Source organism: Podarcis tiliguerta, assembly GCF_965153285.1.
Source record: "Podarcis tiliguerta genome assembly, chromosome: 10".
Classification (NCBI taxonomy): Eukaryota; Metazoa; Chordata; class Lepidosauria; order Squamata; family Lacertidae; genus Podarcis; species Podarcis tiliguerta.
The window spans coordinates 43,452,335-43,479,588 of NC_139543.1; the positions used below are offsets into that span (position 1 = coordinate 43,452,335).

The window sequence follows — 27,254 nt, forward strand, 5'->3', positions numbered from 1 at the left end:
CCCACCTGCTGAATTTCTGCCTGTCAGAAGAATGGTAAAGGTAGAAACCCAGCCAAAGAAAGAAAGAGGCGGAGAGAGCTGTTTCTCTTCCTAACAGAGCTTTGCCTTCAACATCCCTTGCCATATAGCTACTAATGCCAATTCATTCACACAGACCTAGTCAGACAACTTCATCCAGCCACTAGGGTTTACATCTTTTCTTGTCACATATTTGAGGCGTTTTTAAAAGAATTCATCTGTTGAATTGTAGAGTTTGAAGGGACCCTAAGGGTCATCTACTCCAACCTCCTGCGGTGCAATTTCTAGGTGGTGTCCTGGCACTGGAGGTGGGTTGTAGGTCTTTGTCCTTCTCCATCAACTGCTCCAGATGTCTGTCCGCTGTACCTCACTATCTCTCTGCCTGTCACGAGGTCCACTTTCTTGGGAAACAGAATTTGCAATTCTACTCGCGCTTGGGAGGGCCTAGGACACTGAGCGGATTGTGCTGAAGCCTTACCTTGCCACCTCCTTCTGCTTCCAGACAAGAACCACTTGAACAACGCTGTGGTTAACCCCTCCAGCGTCTCACAGATTGGGCTGTCGCATTCACACAACAACCGTCTGCAAATGGCAAGCACGCTGCCACACCAAGCGCCCGACTATGCCAAGTACGCAACTCTCAAGGCTGTAGGTAGGTATTGCGGCACTGCGTCTCCTGCCGGGCAAAGTAAGGCTGGCATTTGCTGGAGGAAGGCTGTGAGAGCTGGTTGCCCCAGTGTGGTATGCTATATCTCCATGTACTCATGCCTATCTGCCCATTGCTGTGTGGGGGGTGACATCATCATTGTGTCTTTGTTGACTAGGGGTGGGGAACCTCAGGCCTGGGAGCCAAAACATGGGTCAAGCTTTTCCATCTGCCCATAGTCCAGACCATGCCCCTGCCCTAGGTGTGCTTCACACCCTCCTCAGGTGTTTTTGCCTAGCTGCAATGTGTTCTTGAACTGTTGCAATCTCTCTCGCTTGCCTTGATGGAGAGATGTTTGCATGGGGTTTGCCTAGGAATCTCTGACAGAATGTAGCCTTCTGTGCAGAAGTGAGATGGCCTCTGACATGTATGAAGCGGGGGGCAGGTTGTAAGGTCCACAAGGAAGTGGGACCATTGGGCTGGACCAAGTTTTCCCCACCATGTTGCTGGCCTTCCATTTTGCTGGGTAGTAGCTGGAGAATGGGGAGAAACTGGATTCAGGTCGCATTTAAAGATAAACCTCATTCCACTTCCAAAACAACACATGAACTGGAATGCTGCCACCTTTTGAAACTCATGCTTTTACCAATTTTGCAGTGCAGTTTTTCAGACATGCAATGTGACGAAAGTTCATATACTAGGGGGACATGTGCATAAAAAGCATATATTAGTGGATAAAATTATGCATTTCATTATGTGAAATTGTGTTGTAAAAAATGTGTTTCGGCAAAATTGCATATGAAAACGTTCATATTAGCAGTTCATATGTAAATGCTGATGCATATTAATGAGGACTTTGGTTGTTGTTGGTTTTTTAAAAATATATATGCAAACTGATGTGGAGAAGTGAAACACGAGAAACTGAGAGAAACCAAAATTCACAGATTCGCCCATCGCTAGTAGTAAATGCTGGATTTCACTAATGCCAGAGTTGGATTGAATGAGGTGGGAAAGAAAGGAAAGTGGTTGCAGGGGAAGAAAAACATGAGCTAAGACAGAAAAGGGAGCTGTTTTGGAGAGATGAATAAGTCATGAGCTGAGGGCAAACAGAGTGAGTCTCATGGCCCAACTACAGTGGGGGTGTTGAATACAGAGCAGATGACTAAGAGCTGATGACAAAAATAATTTAACGTGGATTAGTTGCCCTTTAACAAATATTAATCACCCCTTTATGCAATTATTATTCCTCACACTTTGGAAGAGTTTTAAGGCCTTAAGACAGCCTTTGACGGCATGGTGCCCTCCAGGTGTTTTGGTTACAGCAGCTTCAGTCAGCGTAGCTGTGTAATGCTAGGGGTGGATGGGAGCTGTAGTTCAAAACATTTGGGGGACACCAGGTTGGCAAAGGCTGGATTAAGGCATGGCGATGGATCCTACCAACAGGCAACATCTGGAGAGCCTCCATGGACCAGCCTGTGACATAGAGAAGGGGTGAGCACCTCAAATCACTCCCAGCCATGTCTTCAGCTTTTAACCTATTCAAGAAGGCCTCCTTGTTATGGTAACCACAAACAAAGTTGTTTTAAATAAAGGCCTATGCAGAAAGCCAAAGCCTATCTAGCTGTACTCACAGGTGCTCAAAACAATGGTGGCTTTTCCTGCCAATATCAAAATGCCTGCATGTTTGCTCTTTGATGTAATTATATATTAGACTTTGTATCATTCTTATCTAAATTGTTGAAATCTACCCTTTTGTTGACCATGGCTTGGCTTGCCTGTCATGTTAAGCCAAACCATTGCTTTACACAAACCTCTGAGCTCTAGGAGAGGAGGTGGTGACTGCTTTGCTCCTCCTTGTTCATTCTGCTGCTGTGCTATGCCATGGGTTGGCTTAGCATATCCTTTGAATCTGGGCTTCAGCCGTCTCTAGACTAACCACAAGTTGTAACCAAGGTCTGTCCTATGGTTCACAGCTTGTGGCTTGTTCAGGGGAGCTAAACCACAAACCTGGGTTCAGACAACTTGCCAAGCCAAACCATGGCTTAGCTGAGCACCTGAACAATCCAGCATTAATGTGTGGTTTAACTTAGCCTGATACACAAACACAAGACTGCGTGTGTCTAAATCTTTCAGCAGACCTGACATTAACCTTCTGCTTATGTACAGGTGGAATTAGTTAACATTTAACATCCCTAACCCTCTAGTGATACTCACAAGCAGGATGGATAGATGGTTACAGAGCTGTCAGGAGAGCCATCACAACCTTAAGAACGTTTTGCCCTTCGTTTTCTGCTCTGTTCCATATATTCCCTTCCAGAAAGTGCTCCTGAGGAATTCTACAAGCGGTTTCCTGTGGTGGACATGCCGCCATCAGCCACGCTGTCCTTCCCTCCCTTGACGCTACACCAGAAAGACATTTCTCCCTTTCAGGATGGCTGTGCTCTGATTGGCCTGGCAACACCAGGACAGAAGGCCAAAGTGATGAAAGCCAGTGCCCACACACTGGCAGGCAGCCCGGCCTTCAAACCAGGGTGGGATCCCAACCACCCCGACCTTCGACGGCAGGCCTACACCACCAAGCGCCAGTTCAGCATCGAGAAGCTCCCCGAGGTCTTCAGCCAGACGCCCACCCACTATGCCCAGCAGCAGCGGCCCTTCTCCACCAACAGCAAGACGGAAGTCACTGTCTAGAGCAGACCTCCTCCTCAATCTCCCCTCCCTTTGAAATATTCAAGCAGCCTGTCAGGTGCTGCCTGCCTTGTCAAGCTGGAGCACCTAGTGTTGACTTGGCAGAGCGGCTCCCTCCTCTCGGCTGGCACTGCTAGGTTCTGTGAGAGAGCGAGGGAATTAGGAAGGAAGCTTGGCCACCGGTGCTGAGGGATCGTCTGCGGCTCCTAACAGAACTTGCCCATTTGCTGTGGCCCTCTGTTTTCTGCATCCTGACAGAACTCGGCCAGCATGCGTGGTGAAACCGGCATGCATGTCGCTCCACACTTCGATGCACGACTCTTGTTTGTAGCTCACGTCTTCATCACATCGCACATCCCAGAATGGTCAGCATCCACCGGAAACCTGAGGACTCCACTACCGTTCTGCATGGAGATGCATCAAAGGGAAAGTTGGCGGGATGGTAAATAAAGTATATCATTCTTTTCCCCTCGCCAAGAAAGGCCAAGTCAAAGGACAAGACAAAGTGCTGCAATAATTAACCAGAACATTGTGTTTGAACATTTGCCCAATATAACATTCCTTTTCTGCCTTTCCCGGTGATTAAACAAATGCAAAAAATAAAAATAAATGGGAATACAACAATGAAAGCAGTAATAAACTGTTCAAAAAGGGAACTGCCAAGGGCTGGAAGAAATTTTTACACAGTTCCCTTTGTTCTTCGCTTGATTCTTGTCCTTCTCTATCAAACCTTTCGGTTTAAGGCCATTTGTTAATACTTCTTGTCGCATATAAAACCTATATACTGCTGACACTTTTTTTGCCTGCCACTCGTCAGAGAGTCACTATTGTGGATCCTTAACAGGGGGTTGAAAAAGAGGAGGGGGCATTGCTTTCTAGGGGATATTTCCCACCAAACTCTGAGAAAGGGTAGTGCTGCCTGTCATGAAGGTATGGGAAGAACCGTGCTGTGAAGAGTGTGGAAGAGTGTGATTATTGTCAGGGGAGAGTGTGACTTGTGCACCCATGGAGCCTTGTAGAAATGTCAGCCATAGGTTGGAAAATCAGCTTTCTTATTTAAGGTTTGATCTAGCAAACCAAAAAGGAACCAGTGTGACTGGAGTTGGTGGTTCACCACAATAGCAGGAGATGGCTTTCATTTCACAACACTGAGTAGGAAGTATGTGTATAGACTCATAAAATAAGCCAGACTTTCTGATTTGTCATGGTTTACAGTCAGCAAGCAGCATGTTGTCCTTCTCTATCAAACCACTGTTTGCTGTGCCACCATTTCTCTCTCCCTCTTTGCTCCTCTCCAGCGCAAGGGGAACAAACAAGCCAGGAAACCTTGGCTTCCTATTACACCCAAACTAGGGATTGCAATGTGTTGCTCCCTAATAAGTCATAGCCAGCAAGCCAACAACAAATCATCTGGCAATCATGTCTTGTTAAGGAGCTTGTGTTCCAAATTCAGTCATACTGTTAGAAACTGGGTGACTAGGGCCTGGTGGTCAGGCTTCAAATATTGGCGTAAGTTCAGAGTCTTTAAATTGGGCACAGGGTTACTCCTTCATTTATCTCAGGATGAGTACTTAAACTGTTGGTCCAAGCTCATTGCCCAAAAAAAGCTGCTTCAATTGGTTTGTCTTCAGACCTTCTCTTACATATAGGTTATGACACTGCCCTAAAATCAGTAAAACAAGGACTGTGGGATTTTGCCTTCTGTGATCTGTGGGCCCCCTCATTCTCATCCTGCTCACCAACTGCTGTGAGTATACAGTATGTCAGGTCATTTTACACAGTTGAATATTTAAAGAATTTGCCAGTCACCAATTATGGTAGACTTTTTACTAAGGCCAGACTTAATGTGTTTCCCTCTGAAATGTTCCGAGGTAGATTTGCTGGTGTCCCTTATTTCACATGATTATGTCCTTGTACTAACCAGGAAGAATGCCTGAAGCACATTCTCCTGCCCTGTAGAATATATAAGCAGGTCCAACAATATTTTATTAATCCACTAATGGCAAATCTACCTGGAAAACCTGGCAATTCTATGCCAAGTTCCTACAAGACATTAAAATTCCCAGTCTGACTTTGGCCATTGTCAAATTTCTGTCTGAGGTGGTCAGGATCAGAGATAAATTTGTATTAGACGAAAGTCTGAAAAAAGCATAGTCTTAATGATTTGTCCAAGTAGTCTGTGTACTTTTTAATGTATTTTATATGCACTGAATTTTGTTTTTCGGGTCTTTGGGCAGCAATAAAGAATTGATTGATTCATTGAACAAGCCACAATTCCCAATTCAAAGAAACTGGGAAGCCAAATCTTCCTGGCTTGTCTACCCCAACTCACACAAAGGGAAAAGCAAAGTGGGAGAGATTAGAGAGCGTGCACCGGCATATTGTTCATTCATTAATAAACTACAATAAGTCTGACTTGTTGTTATGTGCAAATGCAGCTTATGATGCTTTGATCCAACAAAGACTGGACACAACATGTTCCTCTGCTTGGTGTGACTGGAATTGGAGTCAACCTCTGGTGCATCTTCTCTCACAATGGACCAAAATCTCCCTTTTTTTGGTACAAACCTAGCCCTAGCTGTTCACGGTTCCCAAGCTGGCCTCCTCCAGCTGTTTTGGATGACAACCCACAGCCAGCAAAGGGAGATGTTGTCCAGGACATCTGGAGGGTGCAAGGTTGGGGGAGGCTGGCATATACAAATGCTGACTTTTCATATGGTGCTACCACAGAAGCAACCAGGAGGGTGCTTATTTCAGAGGCAAACTGGGGGAAGCACCAGGTTGTGAATTTGAACTGGGCCACTCCTTGTTCTCTGTTCTGCACAGCCTGATGCCGTTCCTGATGCTCCCATAACAAACAGGCTCCGCTGTTGCTAGGCTTCTCGCTTCAACCCTCGCAGCAGGAGATTGCCCAACACAGAAATTTATCATCACGCATCCCCACTCTTGTTTCCAAACAAAACACAACCTTACAAGTGCATAGATAATGGCACTGGAATTAACAAAGCCAGGTTCACACAGCGTGTGGCTTTGTTGGGGGAATGAATGGATCACATCCAGGAAATCAGCAAGTTCTCTTTCGGGAGTGCATGGCAGCAAGGCCCTGGGGAACCTTTCGTCAAATAATTTAACCTGCAGAAGTGGTGGCGGTGGCTGGATCACAGAGCAAGCTCTTTACCTAATCTGAAGGATTGTGGGTGGTGCAATTATGGGGCAAGAGAGGATGTGGGACCAGCATTCATCTGCAGAGACAGCTGAAGTATTTTAGAGGATAGGACCTGAGCCAATGGATTCAAATGGCAAGAAAGGAGTTTCCGACTAAACATTAGGAAGAACTTTCTGACAGTAAGAGCTGTTCTAAAGTGGAACTGGCTCCCTCAGAAGGTGGTGGACTCTTCTTCACTGGTTTTTAAAAAGAGGTTAGATGGTCATCTGCCAGGGATTCTTTAGCTGTGCAAGGGTTGGATTAAATGACCCCTGGGATCCTTTCCAACTCTACAGTTCTATGATTTCCCTCTGGACCTTTCACAGGAGATTGTATCCAGTGAAGTAATTGCACGTGTTGCTTCTTTCCACTGCCACCAGGTGAAATAATTTTTTTTACCCTGGTTGTCTCTCACCAAACAGCCTAAAATGCCCTCAAGGACACTTCAAAGCATTGTGGAACTAGGCTTAAGCATGAAGTGGTGAAAAGAATTGTGACTACAAAGCATTATGAATTTAGATTAACAGTTTAATTTTATTTTTTTAATGTACATACTTAGAAAAAAGATTTAACATAGGAACAGCATACACAGCTTGCCTCCCACTTGGAACAGAAGACCAAATAAACAAAAGATTAAATACAAATCTACTTTTCCTATCTTGATATAGGCCCTAAGATTACAAAATTGTGTGATAGTCCTGCATACAGCCTCCGGGCTGACTATATGTTATTTATTCTTCCATTCTCAGATGCCACCTTGATCTAACTCTCAAAGCATGTCACTGGCAGATACAGCCTAGAGCTACATTAATTCCTGCTCATGCCAATCCACAAAACCTCAAAAAAGTACTGGGTCTTCTTCCCAACAGCAAAGCACCATATTCTCAATGATTATTTTCCTTCCAGTTGGATCACTGGACAGTTTAGGCTTAACAAGTTAACCTCCTAATCCTCAAATCAAGATTTTGTATTATTGTACAATACAACAGAGCAGTTCATTTCCTTTAAACACCTTAAAAGTCTAAGTCTTTAAGTCTTTGCTTTCTTGGATTAGCCTACTCCCCTCACACTTCAGTTGTGTCAGGAATTGGCCAGATTTATTTTAGATAGATAAGCACATCTGTTCTATAAAATCTTGCTTTTGTTTCATTTGGGCTTGAGAAATCTGAAGGGAATTCTAGTACCAGGAAAGCAAATGCCACAATAAACTGTTTAATCTTTAAGATGCTACAAGAACGCCTCATTGTTTTGGACTGCAGCAAACAAAGATGGCTGCCCTTCTGGAAATATGGTTGGCACCTTTATTGGGTTCCTGCTATAACAACTGTGTTCAGGCATAAATTTATTAGGCTGGGGATTATGCAGGTGAAAGAGGTGTAGGCCTGACGAGAACATGGAATGCACATGCCTAAGGAACCCTAAGTGCATTTGGTCTGTACTTTTTTGTCCTTCATTAAATAATAAAATTTCGTAGGAGATCTCATTGTCTGGGTATATGCGTGTCTGAGGACCTATGTGTTCATGAAGCCTCCTCTCCTCAGAGGAATTGGCATTTTCATTTTTGATAGATAGGCACATACATTTTGAAAAACTTTGCTTTTATTCAAATCAGGGCTATGGAAATTTATATAATAAAACACCAGGTGTCCCAACATGAATGGAGCTTGGCAAAATGCCGTTCTTGGCATATACAAAACACGCTGTATTTCGTTCCTCACATTTCAAGCTCTTTTGAGGCTGCTTTCATAGAACTCTCTTTGAAGGCACATTGTAATATGATTCACATCACCCAACAAGAGGTGAAGGACACACAATGACCTACGAATAAATATGTATGCTTTAGCAGATTCCAAAACTCTTTGTCCACATTATCCTGGCAAGACCTGGCAAGAACAGCACCGCGGGGAAGACCAGTGCAAATGGTGAGGGAATGTCATCTATTGAGGCTTCAATGGGGATATTCAGTGACCAAGTGGACAGCCATCCCTGAGACAGTTCAGTGAAAGGCGAACTGTAAGTACAAATATTTAAAAATAAAATAAATATGAGTTGGCAACAGGTCACAATCACATTAATTCTTATTTCATCTTGTTTATTGTTAGTCACCATGGATGGCAAACTCTTATGATAAAAGGCAAGCTATAAGTTCCAAATAAATAACATTATTTGCCACTAAATCACATGTGCTTCTACCTATCCAGTTTTGCAACTGAATGCCTTAGCTTTTCACCTATAGCATAGATTGCTACCCACTCCCATTCACCCATTTCCCCCTTGCCAGGAGTTAAGTTTATTTGCAAATGATTCTGCAATGCAGTCTTCAGACGGAACCAGATGGGTTTCAAAAGAGGGTACTACCCCGAACCAGGGCACAGATGAAGCAAAATATGTGAAATGCTGCCAGCACCATCAACTGGATGATACTAGGCCTGCTCACCAACTGAGAGGTCTCATTTTGGGGTTCTGCTTTGATAGCCTGGACCATTTGTCAGCTTCTTCGAAAGTCTGTTCTGTGGTGACTTGTAACAAATGGAGCACACACAGCTAGAAGGCATCTTGATCCATTTTAATCACTCTTGCCAGCAAGCTCTTTACAGACTGTTGGGCAAATAGTTGGGGAGATGGTAGCCAAGGGGGGGAGGGGAGTACGGCTTCAGCCAGTTTAATATTAACTTGAGTTGTCCCTTCCCCGCTTATCCAGTCTTCCTGTTCAAGATGGAAGTAAAATGTTGCGTCAGCCTAGGGATCGCTCAAGGACATAGGATGTTTTGTGCAAGGAAAACTTGAGGTGTTGTGCCCATCAAGAAAAGTGATTCCTGCTAACCTGCCCCAGCAGTGCTTCAGAAACAAAAAAAAAGGGGGGTTGCCTCCACCAGCTGAGTATAACTGACTGAGTTCTGTTCTGATCTCAGTAGCGGAGTACAGTGGTACCTCTGGTTATGTACTTAATTCATTCCGGAGGTCCATTCTTAACCTGAAAATGTTCTTAATCTGAAGCACCACTTTAGCTAATGGGGCCTCCCACTGCTGCCGTGCCGCTGTCACACAATTTCTGTTCTCATCCTGAAGCAAGGTTCTTAACCCGAGGTACTATTTCTGGGTTAGCGGAGTCTGTAACCTGAAGCGTATGTACGGTAACCTGAAGTATATGTAACCTGAAGTGTATGTGACCCGAGGTACCACTGTACATGTTTTTCATGCAGAAGGTTCCATGTTCAATCCCTGGCTTGTTCACGTTGGGAACAATCCCATCAGAAACCCTGCCCAGAAGAGCAATCATGAGCCCAATGAACCTGACCATCACATCCACACCACTTAAGCGAATGGCTTGCCCCACAGAATCCTGGGAGGTGTAGTTTACTCCTCAGAGCCACACTTCTCTCAGCACCCTTAACAAGCTACAGTTCCCAGGATTCTTTCATGGAAACAATGTGCTTTAAATGTAGACTGTGGCGAGCACCACATAGGTCTCCAATGACAATCCCATGAATTTGTCTAAACCCTCTTTAAAACCATCCAAGTTGGCAGACATGACTGGATCTTCTTTCCCTCATGAAGTGTACAGCTTCTGCCCCTTGTTCATAGAATCATAGAATTGTAGAGTCAGAAGTCAATACCCATAGTTTAAGTAGGCATTGTGGGAAGAAGCACCACCTTTCGTCTTTCCTGAATCTCCCAATATTCAGTGCTTTATTGGATTCTGGCATGATGTTATGAGACGGACCACCCTACACCTTCCCCACATAATTTTATACACCTCGGCTGGAAGGTTCACTCACACGCCTCACACAGAGGTTTCCAGTGCCTGGCAGGGGCGGCAATGTCTGCCTTCTGCTGCTAAGGCAAACGTGGAAAACTTCCTGCCACATTTGTGAAAAGAGAATTTCTTGGACCCAGCTTACGGAGGAGCTAAGGCAAGTGAAAGCAATTTGGCTTGAGAAAATAGTAGCTTCTTAACAAATTTTCAATCAGAGTCCCGAAGACATATTGTAGCAAGTTCCTCGTATCTTTTAATCTAGTACTGCCAGGCACTGCCCAGATAAGTCAGATGTACTGACACATCACTCCACTGGCACAGCTCTGATCTTCATTTCCTTGCTCACCCCCCCCACACACACACACACTTAGCATCAGTAGCAGCAGAGGTTGCCTTAAAAGCAGTATCCGTTCCTTGTTCCACTTTGTTCCTCAGAAGTGCTCCCTTTGTTGCCACTTTCCGAGACTCGGAAGGAGCAAAACAATTCCTGCCTTCACATAAAACACTGGCACCATGAGAAGAGAAAGCAGGAAGACTGCTACTGCCCAGAGCACAATGGCCTCGTTTTAAAATCTTACGTTGGAAATCCCACAGGATTAATCTTTAATAGCTGAACCGAAACAGGTCTGCCAAACAGTGTGAGTCTCTGCCAATCTGCTTTTGCTTTTAGGGAGGTGTGTGGAAAGGTAGGAAAAAAAGAGAGGTGGAGAGGCAGGACAGTTCAAAGTGTATTTCACTCCAGAACCTTTTGTGGAGAACACACATATCCTGGGTATGCCTTTGTGTTTTCATTAATCCATCCAAAGAACATATTGATGAAGGATAAAAATGCATATATATATATGGGGAATGGAAGAAAGAGAGTACAGTGGTACCTCGGACTAAGTACTTACTTCATTCCGGAGGTCCATTCTTAACCTGAGACTGTTCTTAACCTGAAGCACCACTTTAGCTAATGGGGCCTCCTGCTGCCACCGCACCGCCGGAGCACGATTTCTGTTCTTATCCTGAAGCACTATTTCTGGGTTAGCGGAGTGTCTAACCTGAAGCGTATGTAACCTGAAGTGTATGTAACCTGAGGTACCACTGTACCAGGAGATGGAAGAAAATGAAAAATAGAAACTGCAGCCAGGGTTGTAATCTGTGCAGAAATGCAAGCCTGCACAAAGTAGAGTTCTATATTCCATACAGGAGGATTTTCAGACTACAAATTAGTGGCACATATTCAAATGGAGGTGTTATGAAAACCCAACCTACCTACTTCCAAGGACTCCAGAATGCTGAAATAAGGGTCAGCAGAGTTGTTAAAATTACTCCTTTACTAAGTTACTTCTGCCCTCTGCTGGCAATAGAAAAATAAAAGGCCAAACAGCCTGTCTCTGCTGTTGAGTGCAGAAATTTGGACTCGCCTGTTGATTTGTCTCTTCAGCGATGTTGAGGTGCAACAGGCTCTTATGACAGGGAGCCACCTACCTCCTGGACATGTCGCAGAAGGGCACCAAGAGGAGAAAAGGCTTCTTCTTAGCTTCCAGGCTATATTCAGCAAGCCCAGGGATAGCCCCAAATTCCACTATCCATGTCAAGAAAACTAGAACTTGGTCTCAAACACAATAACATTAACAGAAATATGAGCCAGCAATGAGAAAGCTAAAGTAATAGGAAAGATTTACAGGATTCAAGTCTATCTAGATGTGGAATCTGTGGCCTTCAAATATTGTTAGACTGTGGATTCTCCCTAAAAGAGATATGTTATCGATTATATACACCCTTCCTCATAGTTCTTTCAAACCTGTGGCATATGTATCATCAGTGTAGGTTTTCTGTTCCAAGTCCTTCAGATTGCTGGGAAGATTGGCAGATTAATCCTAATGCTTAACAGCATGCTCTGATCTGTTCTGCACTCCTTGTGAATTACTGTAGCTTATATTTATGGACCTTGTGTGACAGAGGAAACGCTGGTGATGTAACCTTAACAAAACCTAATCAATTCAATTAGGCCACTGAACACTGCAGCATTCTGACAATCCTATTTAGCCACTACCATTATCCGTTTTTATTATTGTACTACCACTGGTGTGCAAGCACACTTTGCAGGAGAATGTTTTAAACATTTTTCATACACCCCCACCCAACAAAATGCACTCTTCTTAATGAAGCTTCTTTCAAGTATCATACATTGCGTACAATTTGATTTTTATTAGACAAGTCGCGCAATGAACCCCAGGAGAGGGTCACAATCAGGACATATACCAGAAACGCTCACCCACTCACATCATTGCCAGCTACGTTTTCTTATAGCAAAGAATCCTTATTCCTAATTTCATTGGGATAAATACACTTTTCACATCATATATAAAAGCACAAAAAAGTTACATTATATACACAAAAATAATATAGAGATAGCCTGGGTGACAACAAACCCATAAATAAATGAGGTGTCTTCTTTAAAAAAAATGGTTGAAGTACATGGAAAGATAGGGCGATTCCCTTGTGGAGGTCCCATCTACACAAGCATAATTCCACAAGCTAGCAGTACCACCCTCAATGCCTCTTCCTGCTGTACAACATGAGGCTTTTACCCTCAACTGCAATGCCCATTCTAAGCCATAGTATTCTCTCCTGCTTGACAGTATAAATGGCTTTCACAGCCTCAAATCCATAGAACTGTGAAATGTCCTGCGGTACACCGTGTCAATAGGAGATGGCATTCTGATGCACATCAACTAATCCAGACACTTCAAAACTTAACTGCGCAGAATTATTTGCTATGAGAGCTTCTAGATGGGAAAGGTTTCTTTCTGAGCGTCGGGCATGCTAAATCACTTCGCTGAACACTCACAATTCACGCAGGCCCTTGTGTTAATCCCAGATGGATGGCTGCTAACTCCAAGCAGACTGGAACAATCTGTGTGAGTGGCAGAACAACTGTGGAAGGAAACCAGCGATGGTAGCACCAAACACCCCAGGCATCCTGCTAGAATGTACCTTTTCGTTGAGGTAGTTTGTTACCCTTTCTGTTTTGTCGCTACCATCACTGGGAAAACGGCTGTCGGGAAGCACCCTTAAGAGAACAGAATGGTCTTCGGCTTCCAGCCTGCCTTATTTAAACAACTGCCCATGGATCTGCAGTGCTGAATCCAAGGCACGAGTATAGACTACGGTTGCTACCCATGTTTGTAAGATAAACAACCAAGATAATCCATGTGATGTGAGATATGGAGCTAAATGCCCTACACCCCTACGAACTAGTCCTGGCAAAGCAACTTCCAAGGTTCACTTCCACTGTGTATTTTGATACCTTTCGCAAGTGCAACCTTTCAAACACATCCACTCACGTATACCAACGGGAAATTTGGAATGTTCATGAAATTACACCTCTTTGTTAGTTCCAATATATTCAGGAAGATTGAGAATTGGTCTTCAAAATAACCAAAGTTAGCCAAAGCTTTATTGTGGGATCGCCTTTTGGTTTACTCTATGGAAAGTTTTAAAAATCTGATATCAATGTGATATGCATCTCTTATCTGTGCGATTCAGACCACGTTCCTTTAATTATGTAATTGTTTCAGTGTTTTGAAAGCCCCTCCCCCAGGATTTCATGTGTTTTGGGACACACAGAGCTTCATTTGAATTGAAAATTGTCAATGAGAGGCTTAAGGTGGAAATTCTTTTCTTTTTTTAATGGCGGGTCTTAGTTCTGCAGCAGTGTTCAGCTGTTATGCATGGAAGGCACACTAACTGCAAGAACCACTGCAATGTACAGTTGTATGGGCCTCCCCAAAGAATTATGTGGCCCCAAATTCATTTGTTTGGTGCTTGTGTGTTTGATTTGGACAGATTTGAAAGATGAAGTAAGAGAGGCTAAGCAAGAACAGAGATGGTGCATAGGCAAAGGGAGAAGGCAAAAGTGATTTGTGAGACTCTGAGCTCTATGAAATATAAAATCTCTTTTCTTAGAACCTACGCTTCCAACAAGGAGGCCTAGTTGCAGCCACTCCTCTTTCTCCAAGTTCTAGAACTACATCTTATAACCTGTGTAAACCATTTTATAACCATTTTATAACCTGTTTGACCGTCAAAGCTTCTCCAAAGGAGACAGCTGTTGGTAGTGTGGACAAGTCCTAAGACTGTTATCCTGAACATACTCATATAGATGCAGCTACCAAAGAAATCAAACATCAGAAAAAAGGATTCCTAGGGTTGTATCCAACGTAGTGCAAAGTTAAAGTCACTTAGCGGTAAACTTGTTGCACTGGCAGAACACTTTTGTGCAAAAAAGCACAAATGCATTGCCTAAAATTGTTGCACAACAAGCTTCGGCTAGCACAACTGTTGCATTGGATTTCTTTGTGGCCCAAACCTTTAAGCTCTGTTCTCGCACTAGTGGACAGAGAACAATGAATTCAGCCCCTAGTTTGCTTTTTTGTTAAGGTAAAACTCAATGCTGACTTGAAGCATGTGATTCAAAAAATGCACTTAGACTTACGGTGTCTCTTTATTTACAAAAGCAACAGTAGGAGCGCTGATCAGGGGGGGTTTTAACCTTTCCTCTCTGTGCTATTTTTCCTGCTGAAAATCTTCCCCAAGCTGTAGTTTGTCTTGGGGTGTCCCCCCCCCAAAAAAAACAGCAGCAACAAATTTCTAAGAGTAATGCTCAACCCCCTCCCTAATCCAGATTTTGGGGAGGAGTGGGGGTCCTGCAGGAATTTTTTTTTAAAAAAAAGAGCAGTGTTTTGTCTATGCATGCTTTTTGAATCACAAGCTTAAATCTGCTTCTGGTTCACCACTAGGTCCATCCTTGTCCCCTCTTTTAGGGCATGGAAATACAACTCCAAAGTTAACGACAGTATGGCTCCATCAGCTGCCAGGAGGCAGATACATGTGTAAGAGGTGGAAGGGAGGACACAGAAGACGGAAGAGAAACCTAGATGTTGTCCATAGTGCTTATAAAGCCATAAAATGCTATAAAAAACCCCAAATTGCATTAAAAACTGTGATACCCTTCCTTAGGAGAACCTCCAAAGGCTCTCAGAGAATGCAGAATCTATAGAAAAGCTTCTCTGCAACCCATTGAGGACCAAGGAGCCAGATCGCCTCTCTGGGCCTGCCAAAAGCATATGGCACCTGATGTGCAGATCAAGGGCCACCGCAGATGCCAGGAAAAGGGCTGAGGGCAGCTTTTCTTACTTTCTAGAAAACCCCTCCTCAAAAGATAGATTGTTTTGTAAAGAGGTGGGGGACCAACCTTTCCGAACCCACCCTCACTATTGCAAATTCTTCTGTCAGTGTGCGAAAATGCAAACACTCTCTGGCTCCAGTGTGGGCACCCTTTGTACTAGAAGGCATATACCAGCAACAAAAGCTGGTTTACAAGAAGACCCTACCCTGGCTAGTATATCACAACTTTCATGGTCCTAACCTGGAACAGTGTTCAAAAAGGGAGGAGGGGAGGGAGGAAGAAGAGGGGGGTAGGAAGGGGCAAGAATCCCGTTCAATGAGCGACGAGGCTGCAATCCTCCATGGTTAGGAAGCTGCAATTGCTGTGCCGCCACTCAGCTTCACAATCATCTGCTGACAATCATTGCAGGAACGCTTGTCTCCAACTTTCTCCAGTGTGCGGGCTGCTTCCGCCAGCAGGACGGCTCGCTGGCCCGGGGACGACAGGAAGGAGAGGGGAAGGTGGCGGCAGGCTAAGAGAATTGCTGTAGCTCTCTCTCTCTGCCCAGGAAGGGCGTCCAGTTCACCTAGATATGGGGAAAAAGAGGCATCACAAGGAAGGCCACGCTTGTGGGGGCAGTAAGTGCACCACGGGAGTCAATTTGTTTAAGACTACACTGGGGTGAGCAAAAGATTGCTTCACAATGGGTGCTACCCAACAGAGTGCAAGAAGCAGTCAACCAACTCCCACAGAAACTCTAGGCAGTAATTTATTCTAGAGGCTCGGATGCCCCAAGCTGAGACCTGGCCGGCAGCCCAGACTTAGCAGCCTTGTCCTGGTAACAGAGATGACACTTGCACAGGTGGGCGAGGCCCACCCTCTCCCTGACAGGCCTTTCTTTTGCTCAAATTAGCAGCCTCAGATGTCAGCTAGCAAACATCTTTGTGCCACCGCTTCTTAAAACATTTTAAACACTCTGGCTTGGATCCTACAATTTACGAAGAAAAAAGCAGCTCACCGAAGGGGGGGGGGACGTTTCCCCTCTCCCTCCCAATTCTGGGCAATTCCTCATCACAGCAAAACCACGTTTGCCACCGTTTCAGGTTAATTAGAGTTCCAAAGGTCTCTAGAACTGCACACCAGGGGGCTAAGCTAACTGTGGCATTTGTCGCATACGGTTTGGCATCGCTTGTGAGTATTTTATAGATAGATAGTGCAGGGAGGGATGGTGGTGACCCAGCTCAGGGCAGAGATGGACAAGAAAGGGCACAAGAGCTTCCTGACCTTGCTTGGTACTCTGGGGTGTCCGACGCCTGAGACTGTGCTCCAGCAGCTGATGAGTGCGTGTGGGACTGGCCCCTGCCATCAAACGCACGGTGGCCTCGTGCAGGAAGACCTGGAAGGAGGGGGAAAGCAGAAGACAATGGGTAGCGTCTACATTTTAGCAACCTTCCATCATCTTGTGGTGCTGTAGATTTGGACATGCGCCTTTATCAGATAAGCTTGCACCTTCTGGTGCTAATCCTCTCAGCCACTTTTCCTTCCCTAACTCCTTTCTGCTGAGCAAGAGTGTACAGGGAATGTGCCCTTTAAAAGAGGGGCAGGCTACCCAACTATTTCTGACCAGCAGTGGTCCACACTCTACCACAGAACCATCTGTGCTGTTTGTGCGTACAAACCAGTGGAGAGCAGTGAATAAGCCTGCCAGGCTAGAAATCCCCAGTTCAAATCTCGCAGCCACCATAAAAGCTACCTGGCATTAGGCAACCCTGTATTCTCTCATCCTCACAGCTCACATGGGTGACATGTGGATAATAGGAATGGCTGTTTTAAGGATTATTGAGATAATTTACATAGAGTTTAGAACATTCAGGAAGTGTCACATTAGTTTAAATCCAGGGGAAACCGCAACACCCACCCACACCCAATGAATGCTACTTAAGGGCAAAGTCTACAACAGTAAGGACATATCCAGCAGGAAGCCACCACTGCAAACACACTGCTGGAAATTCAAAGCAAAACCAGTCCTGGCCTAGTTCGTGGACCATTTGCCCCTTTGGCTTATAACAGCATGCAAAGGACAGGTCATCATCTCCTCACTCATTACAAGTGGCAGGATCTTACCTTTCGATAAGCAGGTCTGAAACTATGGGCCAGTTTTCTCAGGCTGCCGAGGTCGCGCTGGAATCCTGTCAGCTCAGAAGCGGAAGCATGGTAGGCCTCTCCCAAGGCCTGGCTGGAGTTCATCTGTTTCTGCCACAGAGTGGTGCGGAGGGACAGCAGTAGGTCGCAAGCTAGCAGCTGGATCATCTGCAAGGAGACAGACCCATTCAGTGACAGGAGTATCAAGACATTCCAGCATCATCAGCTGGATGCAGCAGCCTTCAGAGGGACAAAAGCTTCTCACACACATCTAAAAATACTAGCAGAATGATACATAGTGTTTTTATCTTAAAGATGAGATGGTATCAACTGACAGCTCTCTGGCCAAATTCCCTTTCTTCTCAAAAAGTGATCCAGCATGAGCATTCTGAATTTTTTGTTGTCCAAATATTATCATCAAAGGACATGACCACAAGATAACATGGAGGAAGCAACCAGGTTATCCAAAGGTAGCCAATGTGGTACCCTTCAGATGTTGTTAGACCACAATTCCCATCATACTTGACCAAGAGCAATGCTGCTGAGGCTGATGGGAGCAGTGGTCCAATAACATGTGGAAGGTAAAGGGCTGGCTACCCCTGAAGTATCCTGTGCCCCTTTGTAGGCCAAAATCAGCACCTATAACTGTGTTCTGAAAACATGTCAACACAAAATCAGGGTGCAGTGGGCTCCCAGCACAAATCATTGTTCCCACAGCATCCATCACAGTGAATATTCCAAGAATTACCTAACAAAAATTGGTTAACCATATAAATGCTTTATTTGTTTTTTGTTTCCTGTATGTTTTATGTGAATTCTACCTACCACCAAAAGATGAAAGATTAAGCCAAATGAAGAAATACTGAGACCTCCACACTGTTTTAATGTGGAACTGAAGATCCACTGACAGAAGACTGTCCAAAAGATGGGCAGTGGGGGTGTACATTCATTTTTATTTTAGCCACCATGACTGATATGATCTCTGGCCTTAAGACCTTTCGGAGAGTGGTGACAGATGAATGAGCCTAAGGCTCAAACGACTTCTGGGAGATGATTAGTACCTTATTCAGCTATCTCCCACAGCCCTGCCACCATCTATGGACTCAAGAGAACGTGTCCCCTGCAATATTCCCATCTCTCTAGCCTTGCAGGAGTCACAAGATAGAAAAATCATGACTTTGCCTTGACTGGACTTTACCTGCTTAACCTGACCTTGCACACTAACAATTTGCCTGCCACGACCAGATGCTACCTGCTTTTCCTGCAAATCTCAACGCTCCTGTGGAACAGGACGAACAGTGGGATTCTAAGAAAGTGTCCTTGAAAATGTGTCCCAAAGGTTCCAACAATTAGCCAGAAGTAAAATGAAGCAGTATGATCTTGAGAAGGTACCCTTGGGATAAAAAAACTGCAAAACAAATCAACATCTTCTACAGAATAGTATTTTGGTATGCCCTCCGGTGGCAAAAAAAAGTATCTTTAATATCAGTTCGAACTGCATTTTGAAGGACTCATTTTGGTTCATTCAAAAATACCTAAGGAAAATAGAAGCGTTGTTTTTACCGGGTTTTCAAAACAAGCTTTATTGCAGAGACTTTGGGAGGAGGCCAGGGAGCTCCTAGTCCTTCTGGGCTGCTGCTTTCCTCATTGTTTCCAGGGTACTGTTCAGTTCCTCCTGCTTCTTCTTGGCTTGGATGAAGTCCCCACCCTTTTCTTGTTGAACTGCACAGCTCATTTGTCTTTGGAGATCTTGAACAGCACCACCACACATATCTTTTTGGAGACGAGGCAGCATGTCTCCTGGATCGTGTCTTACACAAACTTGGTGTGCTTGGTCAGGTGTCCAAGGCATTGGGATGACTTTGCCCCATTCTTAGTCACCTTGTGGCCCCTGTTCAGGCGAAGGGCCACTGGGCAGCAGATTGCCATGGCTGCCACAGCTGCTGCTTCGTCTAGGCCATGCCCAAAAAATAAATCAGCTAAGTAAAATAGAGGTCACGATGGGCACTTCATTTGCCTTTTCACTGCCACATACACCTTTTCTCGGCCTTTTCAACCCATGTGCTCCACTTTCATCTCTCATGCTTTCTTTCTGCTTGCAGTACAATGCCGTCTGGATTGTACAGATGGCCTCTTGGCCCCTTCCAATTCAGATGTAAAGTTCCTAGGAAGTTTCTACCACATCACTTAAATCACTGAATCGGAAAGAACAGCATTCAATCCCGGCAAGCTGAGGAGATTCCCACCTGCAGAGGAGAAATGGGTGCACCTCTGTGCTGCACTGCGGAAACATTGCACGAGTACTGCCAGAACATGCAATGCAACTACAATGCACTACAGCTGCCACCCAGCAGTGATGAACAGCTCCGATTCTTGTACAGTGCCAAAAGTTGGAAAGCCCCAGCTTCTCATAGAAACAAGGAAATGAAGGTGAAGCTGACACCCTGATACAAGGACTTCACACTGTTCTTGCCCACAGGAGACTAGACATGTAGTGCCTTCCGTGGGAACAATTCACCCAGGAGGCATAATTAAAAGCAACAAGGACAGGACCAAACAAGAGCTCAGCCTGCTAATTCTGGCAGTGCACTGGAAGCCAACACACTGGAAACAAATGCACTCCTCAAGCACTACTGTGGGAAAGGGAACACTGCAGCTCTAGTCAACACACACAAAAGGGCAAGAGGAGAGGGAACGTTCTCTGTCTCTCCAATCATGAAGAAAAAAATGTTATCTGCTGCTTCTTCAGCTCCAGGATATTTGACCTCAGAGCCACATGGAATGATGACTAAACATTTGCCCACAAGCCTTGGCTCAGGAAAGGATGGAGAAGGCGGTTGTAAATGTACAGCCAGTTGTAAATGATTGTGATGAGGATGACGATACTTACGTTATTGAGACCCGTGCTTGAGACCCCACTGCTCATGTTGAGGCTATTCCAAAGGTGAGTGCTGGCTCTTTCACAGTGGCCAAAGGAGCTCTGCTGCCCATCTGCCTTGCTTGACAAGGAGGCATTCATGGCTTTGCACACATGAAAGACAGCTTTTACAAGGGCATTCCTAGAAAGGAGGGAAGAGAGAAGAGAAAGATCCCAAGCCAGGAACAAGGTCAGTGCCTTTAAGGTATTGTGGTCGTGGACCAACCACCTCCATAAGCTCCATAAGCCTCTCACTTACTAAGTTGCCATAATAAATAATAACAATGTTATTAAATTTCTATACCACTCATCATAACATAATATCAAACAAAAACAACCTCCCCAACACACACAGTTTAAAAGGCCATAGATTGCTTAGATTAGCCAAGGGGCCTAGGAGAAGAGGAATGATTTTGTCTGGCACCTAAAGGTGTATAATGAAGGTGCCAGGTGAGCCTCTCTGGGGAAAGCATTCCACAAACAGGGAGCCAACACAGAAAAGGCTCATCCTCATGTTGCCCCTTTTCTGGACTTCTTGAGGCGGCACATGAAGAAAGGCCTCACCAGCAGAATGGGAATCCTCAACACCACCTCTAAGACCAGATCTGTCAGCTCAGGCAGAAAGACTGCTGGGCAGTGAGGTGGGCAGTAAACCAGCAGAATCTCTAATCTGTTCTGATTCCCAGTGCCAGGAACACACACTCCAGATCCTCCACCCAACTGGACAGAGAGCCTGAAGGGAGAGAGAGAAAGAATCTCTCTATAGACCAGAGCAACTCCCCCTCTCCGACCCTCAAGTCTGGCCTGATGCTGCACTGAGTACCCAGATGGCCACAGCTGGATGAGACCAATTCCACCCTGCATGTAACACTTAGAAGAGTCTTTGCATCCACCACCCCAGTGCCTGATAGCTGGTATTTTCAGTTAATACAATCTCAAAATACTGCAGCTTAGTTTGGAAACTATTTAAAGTGACAAAAGGCAATTGTGAGAGTAATGCAAAAAGGCCACACACTCCATCATCTCCAAACATTTAGGAATTCGCTCCACGTTGGTAAACTGGGATCTCACGGCTGCATCATCACCCCTGAGCCAGCTGATTGTCATTGTGATTGCGGATGACCACCACCTGCACACCACATCAGGGCCTAGGTATGCAGAGACAAAATAACAATAAATATGAGACATTCTCACCAATGCAAATCCAAACAGGTTTTGTTTTAATGGCTTCAGGAGACAGGAATCTTTTCCCTACCCACTGTTTCCTTACACCAAGATCCTTCCCCCTGTAAACCTACGAAAGTGCATTCAAACACACTGAAATCCTTGCTCCTGGGAAGGGGAGCCAGCCATGGGAGGAAGGCAATTTGGAGTAAGAAAATGGTAGGCAGGGAAAAGTCACACCCATACCCCCCCCCCCACACACACTTCTCTGTTCTAAATTTCCATCTTGGATCTGCTTTTCATTTTGAAGAATGGAATTGGGTCCCAGTTACACATATTTATGTGTAATGAAAATGAACTTACCAGGAACTAGAATAGTGTGAGGTTGCTTGCTGGTAGGAGGAGCCTTACAAGAAGGACAATGCTGAAAAGGTCAGTTTCCAGCAAGACCTGTTCAGATCTCATTTGAAATGGCCAGGGCCTGATTTGGGAAAGCGTGCAGGGACAAGGGGTTACCAACATGATACCATCACAGTAACGCTTCTGGGTGAGCCCTTCCTTGAAGTAAACCTGCCCAGGGTCCCAAAAGACTTCCGGATTGTGATGTTGAACTCGTACAAGAGCAGGTCACCAGGATAAATTGTGGGAGAGAGAGCCAAAATGGACATTTGGGGCAGGCAAGGTGTGCTAGGCTTGGGACAAGAAAACTGATTCAACTCCCTTTGTTGCTGAAGTCAGGGCACATTAGTGAATGCCATCCTGCAGAGTAGGGTATCATCCACCTGCTGCTGCTGCCACTGACACACAGGCTGGTACAAAGCCAAGCATCTTGCCAGACACTCCCCCCTTCATCTTACTGCTTCAGCAGAAGGGAACAACAACAGCAACCAGAGACAAGCAGCTCGGTACCACCCCGCCAACATATGCATATTTAAAAATGCTTCTGCCTTGGGAATGGCGTCACTAACCAGAATTTACAAGACTCATTAACCTCTTGGCTGAGTTACCAGCTCTCAGTGTGTTCCCCAAAACTATTAAGTGGTCAAAAGTATTTACTTTCAGATCTCAGCTGAGAAGGCCGTTAAGTACTGCAGAAAAAAATTAGATCTACATAATTACTGAACTCTCCTCTAGAGGTCTCCACTCAGCTGCTGATCAAATCTCACCATGATCAATGTAGAATACTATCACTGACATGTGACTGGACACTTGCTTGTCTTAAAAAGCAGAAACTGCACTACATCTAAAAGAGATTTATCATGGGATATCAGGAAAATTCTACCTGCTCAATGTTATATTTCTTTGAATCAGCAGGTGTCTTCCTCATATATGCAGAATGGTTGAGGGAACTGGCTATGTTTAGACTAAGATGAGATAGGATGGCCATATTAAAATATTTAAAGAGCTGTCACATGGAAGATTGAAGATATGGTCATTCCATATCAAGGGGTCCAATTTTTTACCTCATGCCATCCAATTTTCTTAATATTTTGTACACTTGTTGAATTATCAAAACTAAGTTTAAATCTAAAATTTATCTCACCCCAGGTTTTTTTAGTTATGAGAGTTTGAAATTTCAAAAAATTGACAATTTTGGCCTTTATGGATTTAAGAAAAATATCATTGACTTAAGATACACTTTTGATCAACTGGGCAACATTAATTAATGTTGCAGCTGAATCAAGTTTAGAACACTAACTCAGCAGCAAATGCTTGCAGATCTCCAGCATGAAACTGAGAAAGATGGGACACTGAGCAACCTGGGCATCCTTCACACTTACCCAGTGCAGACCTCAACACAGAATTTCCAGTGAAAGGTGGTGTTCCAATTCCCAAAGAGTCCACAAAAGAATTGAGTAACTTCAGGTATTCCAAAGCATTAGAGAATTCACTACAAGCACAAGCAGAAATCAGACTTTTACCAGTAAAGACAATGCAACACATTTCTACAGTGCATCAGTTTAACGTGTGCAACTTAGCATACTTAGTAAGGTAAGGTAAAGGACTTCTGGACAGGTATGTCCAGTCAAAGGTGACTATGGGGTTGCAGTGCCCATCTAGCTTGCAGGCCAAAGGAGCCGGCATTTGTCTACACACAGCTTTCTAGGTCATGTTGCCAGCGTGACTAAACCGCTTCTGGTGCAACAGAACACTGTGACAGAAACCAGAGCGCACAAAAACACCATTTACCTTCTACGTTTATCAACTTACACTGGCGTGCTTTCAAACTGCTAGGTTGGCAGGAGCTGGGACAGAGCAACGGAAGCTCATCCCGTCGCAGGGATTCAAACCCCCAACCTTCTGATCGGCAAAGCTCAATAGACTCAGCTATTCTTAGTAAGAGTGCCTGGTTACCAGCTCTCTCCTTGCTCTGCAAATTGCTATTATTCAAGTTCTGTTGGGGAACTTTCTTTTATCATGGAACTCTCAACAATCCAGCAGCATACTAAGCACTTCTCTGTGCTTCTGTCTCCAAAACAGAAATAATTTACTGATGAACCTTGTTGAGCTTGAGTGTTGCCCTTAAAACTGCATGCTCCACCTGAACTAATCCATTATCTGCAATTCAGTTGCAAATTGCTAGGAGAAACTGCCCTTTGCCACATAGGCAATAGGTATGGCAGATGAATTTGATTCAAGTGTCTGCATTATGTCATGACTTTTATTCTGTTGGCCCTGCCACATTGCTCCTAACCAAATAGATGAAATCTGTGCTGCTACCCTTCATCCCACCTGTTCAGCTACAGGAACGGACAGAGCAGGCAGTCAGAATCGGCTACTCGACCTGAGAAAAAATGCCAATAGGGTAGGGACAGAACTGCAGCTTACCAGGGCTCTTCATCATCATGTCCTGCAGCCCCCTTTGGAACCTGAGGTTTCACAAGGGATTCAACAGCTCTCTCCAGGAGGTTCTCACAGAATGCCTGGTGCACCTGTGCAATGGGATCAGCTGTATATGAAAAAACAATCAGCTTTATTTCCTTTTCTCAATAAATTACAAAAGATTCAGGGCTGCTTCCCTAGTAATACGCAGGTATCCCTCAAAAATAATCAGGTGCAAATCCTTGCCATGTTATGCAATATTTGAAATATTGTACTAGGACCTGGGATCAAAACCCCACTTGGGCATGAAGCTCACTGGGCGACCTTAGGCCAGTCACCAACTCTCAGCTTAACAAACCTCACAGGGTTGCTGTGAGAATACCACATTGAGCTGGCTGGCATATAAATGAAATAATAAATAAAAATCTGTTTGGGCAGAGAAAGTCTTTGCAGAAAGAACTCCACCATTTGGGAAACTGTCCATTTGATTGCTCAGTCAATGTTCCACAATTTCTTACAGCACCAAAAGCTTTCAAGCAAGAATTGACTAGAGAGAGTGAGCATACACATGCATAATGCTGTCCCATAACTTGGATGGCAGACTTAGGGCAATGCATTCATAAGCCTGCTGGGTCTCACCTGGGTTCCTCTGAGTGCAATATAGACTCTCCTTGGCAGCTGTTTTCACTGTCCAGTTCCGCTCCACAAAAAACTTTTGCCCCAATGGGTGACACAACCAACGCAAAGAGTCAGGGATGGCACTGCGCTCAGAACTACACAAGCTCTGGGCTTGACTTAAGAAATAACTCTGGTAAGAAAGAAAAAGTGTCATGGTAAGATATGGTGCTGAAGGAAAGCTATGCATGCTTCTGACTCAAGGATAGTAATTCTGTGTAAAGTTAATTATACAGATCAACTTAAAAGCCACTTCCATTCACATGCAAAACCGTAGTCAGTTGAAATATGCCACAATACATACTTGTTCTAAATTCTGATGGGAGGCTTGAAAGAGATTTACTCACCGCCAGGAAGCCCAGCTTGCCACCACAGCGGGTCTTCAAGCCAACTGCAGCAGTCAGGTGAATTTCTGCCAGTGTGCTTGGTGAAATCTTCTCTTCTGCACATTCAGCCAGATTCACAGCACACAGAGCCATGTGCAATCCTGAGTAGGCAGAGCTGGATGGTAGCTTACCTGCATCAGAAACCAGAGGACAAAGAGTCATCTCCTTTAAAATAATTTACAGAGGGGCAGCCAAGATAGACTCTTGCACCAAAGACAGTCATGCAGAAGCTCAAATACAGCTGTATGGAGGGGTATTTCCTTGGAATATTTTCTTCCTGAATCTTCTAACATTCAGCATCACTGGACAAATTAATTATGTCACAAGATTTTGAGGGCTGCAGTCTACTTCACCAGATGCATCGAGTACTATCCTGAGTTGAAAGTACATACATACATCACTTTTTTAAACTCATGCCATGTGAGACTTTTCCTGTACAATTCCTCACATGGCTTGATCTGGGAAAGCCCTTTGAGCTACTGAGATTCTGTTACATTCAAACCTTAAAATGCAATAATGTCCTGCCTTGCAAAGCCTTGGTTTATATCTATCTACAATCTTATCTTTATAAGATTGTAGATAGATATAAACCAAGGCTTTATAAGATTGTAACTTTGGGAATCAACCAAACAAATCTCAAGCTATGTATATCACGCTCTTTCATACAGGCCAAATAGAAGATCATCCTTCATTTCACTACCTGAATCATCTCAGCTGGTTATACTATTGATTTTCAGGTAAGAATAAATCTAACAAGACACACACACCGCAAAGAAGAGTACGGCACTACTTGTATCATCAAGCTAGAATGAAGCACTCTCTGCAGACTTAGGTTTTTTAAATGTTCTATTGAACACAGACAAAGTACATAGATAAGTCTAGGTCATCACACTAGACACTCACAGAAGCGGCCACTTTCTCCCTTTTCCACTTACCTGTGATATGGAGCTGATGGAGCTTATGATAGGCTAGAGCTGCATCACGCGCACTAGTTTTGGCTTCATCCTCAAAACCTGCAGGGGCTTCTGTTGCTCGTCTCTGCCGAGATGTCCTCTTTAGCAACCAACGCACCAACCCCAATTTCTGGAGACTGTAGCGGATAACGTTCCAGGACAGGCCGCAGGCCAAGTCTAAACGAGAGGCAGGCAGTGCTCGGCCCAGGGCAGACAGACAAGTCTGTAAGTTTGATGCAGCAGCAGTAAAATCTTCCTGCAGGCACAGAACAAAAACAGAAAAGCTGAAGGTGCAGCAAAGACGTGTGAGAGTCCAGTGACTTCAGAGACTCTCGGAGATGGCATGTGGAAACTTGCACAATCAAGCATAATCACTTTTAGCCTAGCCTTTAAAGATGCAGCATCTTTGACCCTAAGGCTGCATTTTTGGTCTCTTCTATTTATCTCCACTTAAATCTATTTCTACATTTATTTATGTAATACTGCTTGATGAGAAAATCTCTAAGCGGTTTACAAAAAAGCAGTTTTGCCAACCAACAGTAGCTTTCAAACTGCCTTTTTTCTCTATCTTATTCAAATATGCTAACAGTATATAAAGAAAGATTGAAATAGTAACTGATGTTCTGAAATACTTTTATTGGAGATATTACCTTAAACCTTCAGGCATATTAAGCAAATCTGTGACAATCTGGCCACTTTTACAATTAGCTTCAGTTGCAAAA

At 44.4% G+C, this 27,254-nt stretch overlaps 2 protein-coding genes and 1 long non-coding RNA gene across 3 annotated transcripts in view; 1 reads left to right on the forward strand and 2 right to left on the reverse strand.

The window, feature by feature from the left end:
• The window catches only part of SHISA8 (shisa family member 8), a 28,347-nt gene extending 24,206 nt beyond the window's left edge, over positions 1-4,141 (forward strand). Inside the window, exons 3-4 of the mRNA XM_083400390.1 lie at positions 521-670; positions 2,982-4,141. Of these exons, the coding sequence (XP_083256516.1) occupies positions 521-670; positions 2,982-3,355 (524 nt within the window). The 3' untranslated portion in view covers positions 3,356-4,141. The remainder of the gene's footprint in view (positions 1-520; positions 671-2,981) is intronic.
• Positions 4,142-7,064: 2,923 nt separating this feature from the next.
• Positions 7,065-9,382, reverse strand: LOC310658474. The gene is made up of 2 exons (XR_014502341.1): positions 8,995-9,382; positions 7,065-8,568 (listed from the first exon to the last, which is right to left on the reverse strand). It is a non-coding gene; the product is annotated as an uncharacterized lncRNA (long non-coding RNA).
• A 3,108-nt stretch (positions 9,383-12,490) lies between these two features.
• Positions 12,491-27,254, reverse strand: part of SREBF2 (sterol regulatory element binding transcription factor 2) — a 34,943-nt gene continuing 20,179 nt past the window's right edge. Inside the window, exons 10-19 of the mRNA XM_083400384.1 lie at positions 26,515-26,788; positions 25,541-25,710; positions 25,158-25,326; positions 24,525-24,645; positions 23,477-23,586; positions 21,547-21,679; positions 20,505-20,673; positions 17,597-17,782; positions 16,757-16,868; positions 12,491-16,058 (exon numbers count right to left, since the gene is read on the reverse strand). Of these exons, the coding sequence (XP_083256510.1) occupies positions 15,838-16,058; positions 16,757-16,868; positions 17,597-17,782; positions 20,505-20,673; positions 21,547-21,679; positions 23,477-23,586; positions 24,525-24,645; positions 25,158-25,326; positions 25,541-25,710; positions 26,515-26,788 (1,665 nt within the window). The 3' untranslated portion in view covers positions 12,491-15,837. The remainder of the gene's footprint in view (positions 16,059-16,756; positions 16,869-17,596; positions 17,783-20,504; positions 20,674-21,546; positions 21,680-23,476; positions 23,587-24,524; positions 24,646-25,157; positions 25,327-25,540; positions 25,711-26,514; positions 26,789-27,254) is intronic.